This window comes from Temnothorax curvispinosus, unplaced genomic scaffold (assembly GCF_003070985.1).
Source record: "Temnothorax curvispinosus isolate PA1 unplaced genomic scaffold, ASM307098v1 QBEX01001756.1, whole genome shotgun sequence".
Lineage (NCBI taxonomy): Eukaryota > Metazoa > Arthropoda > Insecta > Hymenoptera > Formicidae > Temnothorax > Temnothorax curvispinosus.
Window position 1 is genome coordinate 1,094 of NW_020211536.1, and position 3,789 is coordinate 4,882.

At 45.4% G+C, this 3,789-nt stretch overlaps 1 protein-coding gene across 1 annotated transcript in view; it reads left to right on the forward strand.

Moving 5' to 3' along the window:
- The first annotated feature begins 334 nt into the window (after positions 1–334).
- LOC112468163 overlaps positions 335–3,789 on the forward strand; it is a 6,114-nt gene continuing 2,659 nt past the window's right edge. Inside the window, exon 1 of the mRNA XM_025037217.1 lies at positions 335–843. Coding sequence (XP_024892985.1) covers positions 524–843 — 320 coding nt within the window. The 5' untranslated portion in view covers positions 335–523. The remainder of the gene's footprint in view (positions 844–3,789) is intronic.

Here is a 3,789-nt window from a genome sequence, read left to right on the forward strand (position 1 = left end):
ATCCTAATACGCGTTTACATTTAGGTACTTTTGGATAGAATTCCAGTTTTCGGCTTGTATTTTGAATGGGAAGCTTAATCTCCTGTCTATGTGTGCGGTCGCTTCTCTTAGTTCTATGATTATTTTTTCGATCGGGAGTACGCGCGTTAATAAAATATTGTGATTTGCGTGAGTCAGGTAGTCTGTAATGTCGTTTATGTCTGTCGTGAGGTCATTCAAAATAGCGTTTAATACTAATAGTTGTTCGATTTTTTCGTAATATATGCCGGGCTCGGCAGTGAACGTTGTCATCTCGTACGGTAGTTGCTCTGATTTTGTTTCATTTGCGAGGTGTAGGATGATAGTTAGCCTGTAATATGAATAAGTTCTTGGAGGTATTCTATTTATCTTTGACTTTATGCTGACTTAATCCGTCAGCGAGAGTCGTTTCTTTCAAGTAGCGCGTTTCGCGTTAGTCCACTGCTGCCTTTCGAGTGGTACTTAACGTTTGCATTGTGAAGTGCGTATAATGAAATAAAAAAAAATGAGGTGCTTTAGATGCGATAGATATTTTGCGCCTTCGACGTGCGATGCGTGCCTACGCACGTATTGGCTGGAAGTAGCTCGAGCTCCTCGAGCTTCCGGCGCCCCTGCGAGGGAACTGGAGTCGCCAGACTCGCCTCCTCCGCCCTATGAGGATGCGATTCAGCAGGACATGCGGGTGGCTCAGGCTTCCCGCGCCCTTCCGCCTCCTTCATATATCGAGGCGATTCGGGAGGAAGTGCCCCCCCTGCGGGTATTTGTGAATGTGAACACGGGAGCGCGGGAGGTCACCCGTGGTTTTCGACGAATTTTAACCACTAGGTGAGTACTTGTTAAATTTCTCTCTTTTTTTTTTTTTTTTTTGCTTCTGCTTTACCCGTGTGCTTTTTATTCTTCGACTAACGCTTTCAATCGGTTCGCGTGAACACGTAGCGTCTTCCGTTTAATTTTGATTGTGTAATTTACGTCGTTGTGCTTTTCCAAAATTACATACGGTCCTACCCATTGCGAGTCGAGCTTCTTTGAGCGGCCTTGTCGTATTGTTTCGTCATAAAGTATTACTTTATCGCCTACTTTGAAGGTTGCCTTTTTGCTTTTTTTATCGTATTGTAATTTTGATTTTGCTTTTTCATCTTTCGTGTTTTCTTTCGCGATTTGATTCGCTGCACGGATCCGTTCTCGTAGTTCTTTTGCATAATCTTCATATGAATATGTCAATTTCGGCGGTTTTGTTAAGGCCGTTGGTAGGTCAGGTCGGTGCCCGTAAACTAATTCAAATGGCGTGAACCCGGTAGTAGAGTGTGGCGTCGTATTATATGTAAACATCGCGTAAGGGAGCCATTCGTCCCAGTCGGTTTGGTCTTGATTTATATAATGTCTCAGGTATTCGGCGAGAGTGCGATGCGATCTCTCTAGTGCGCCGTTACTCTCAGGGTGGTACGCCGTTGTTTGAATCTTCTCAATTTTTAATAATTTGCACGTATTTTTGAACATTTCGCTCGTAAAGTTCGTGCCCTGATCCGTGAGAATTTTCTCCGGAATTCCGTGTTCTAACACAATTTTTGTTACGAATTCTTTGGCGATGGTCCTGGCTTCTTGATTTTCGATCGGTATCGCCTTACTAAATTTCGTTAAATTATCCTGAAACGTCAGAATATATTTGTTTCCTTGATTTGTGACCGTAAGCGGACCGACGATGTCGAGGGCGCATTTTTCAAACGGTCGTTCCGGCGTGTCCGTGATGACCATTGGCATCTTCGTTTTTCTGCTTAATTTATTTTTTTGGCAGTATTCGCATCTGCTGATGTAAGTCTCGACATCCTTTGTTATACCTTTCCAATCGTGTTGCAATCGGATTCGGTCTAAAGTGCGTGTGACTCCTTGGTGCCCTCCGATAGGCGAGTCGTGATACTCGTATAGTATCTGTTTCTTTTTCTCCTCCGAGTATTCTCGGGGCGCATCTTCTTCTTCTTGCTGTATCGTATGCACAGCTGACGCCTCTGTTATCGGGTTACGGCTCAATGCGTCGGCGTTTAGGTTGCTCTTCCCTGCCTTGTGTATGATTTCGTAATCTTACTCCTCTAATTTAAGCCTCCATCTAATTAATCTTGAACCGGGGTCGGTAACATTGAATAACCAGATCAATGGTTTGTGATCGGTTATTATTTTAAATCTAACGCCATAAAGATAGGGGCGAAAATGCTTGACTGCCCACACGATGGCTAGCAGTTCTTTCTCCGTCGTATTATAATTCTGTTCCGCTTTGCATAATACGCGGCTGGCGTACGCTATCGGTCGGTCTTGGCCGACTACTCCCTGTGAGAGGATAGCTCCTATTGCGAAATCTGACGCGTCTGTCGTCACTATAAATTCTTTATTGAAGTCGGGATAATTTAGCACCGGCGCGGTTGTTAATTTTTCCTTTAATAATTCAAACGCGTTTTGCTGCTCTATTGACCAAATAAATTTTTCTCCTTTCCTAGTGAGCTTGGTCAGTGGCTTGGCTAGTTTCGAAAAATTTTCGATGAATTTTTGGTAGTACCCGGCTAGGCCTATGAACGACTGAATGTCTTTCAGTTTTTTAGGAGTCGGAAACTCCTTGACAGCTATTAGTTTCGACGGGTCCGGTGAGATTCTTTTTTCCGAAATTACGTGACCCAGGTACACAACTTCCTTTCGTAGGAACGCGCATTTACTCGGTTTTAACTTTAGATTGTATTTTCGGAGCCTGAGTAGCACGGCTATTATTCTTCTGATATGTTCCGTTAGCGTCGCCCCGTATATGACGATGTCGTCGATATACACGAAACATCTCAGCCCTAGCAGGCCGGCCAGCACCGCGTACATTAGCCGCTGAAATGCTGCCGGTGCGTTTTTCAGGCCAAAAGGCATGCGATTAAATTCAAAGTGCCCATCCGGAGTGGAGAAGGCTGTTTTGCCTTTGTGGTCTTTATGCATGGGGATTTGGTGATACCCCGAAGCCAAATCTAAAACGGTAAAGTATTTCGCGTTACCTAATTGGTCTAAAATGTCGGTTATGTTCGGCATGGGGAAGGAATCTCCCATGGTGAGATCATTCATTTTCCGAAAATCAATAACCACGCGAAATTGCACTTTTCCGGATGCGTCCGGTTTTTTAAGAACGACTATTATTGGTGCGTTCCAGTGACTCGTGCTCGGGCTGATTATGCCGTCTTCGAGCATCTTTTTGATTTGCTTCTTCACTTCGGCCTTATGCTTCTCGGGTAACCGATAAGGTTTCACATTCACGAGCGCGCTACCTGGCCGGATATTTATCTCGTGCTCTATTGCGGTAGTCGCGCTTAAATGGTCGCCGTCTATATAGAACACATCAAAGTAATCATCGCAAATTTGTTCTACGGCTGCTCGCTCTTCGGCGTTCAAGTGATCGAGCTGTACTTGCTCGCGTACTTTCTTTTGTCGTTCGGCGATGGTCTCGCGCTCGTCGCTCGAGCGTAACGAGAGAACGTCCGCGGTGTCGGGCGGCGGCAGGTCTTCTAAAGTTACATGTGGAGTGAGTATCTCCACGGGCTTGTCCGTCACGTTCAACACGCTAATCGGACACTTAAATTCGACGGGCTGCACTAGGCAATGCCCGATAAAGACCCCTGGGGCGGATTCGCCGCTCCGCACAATGCCGACACGATTATGATCGGTGACGGCTTCCACGATTGTTTCGCTATGTGGCGGAAGTTTTACCTTGCGAAAAGGTCGGAGCTTAAAGGAAGCTGAGCCGATTTTTAATCG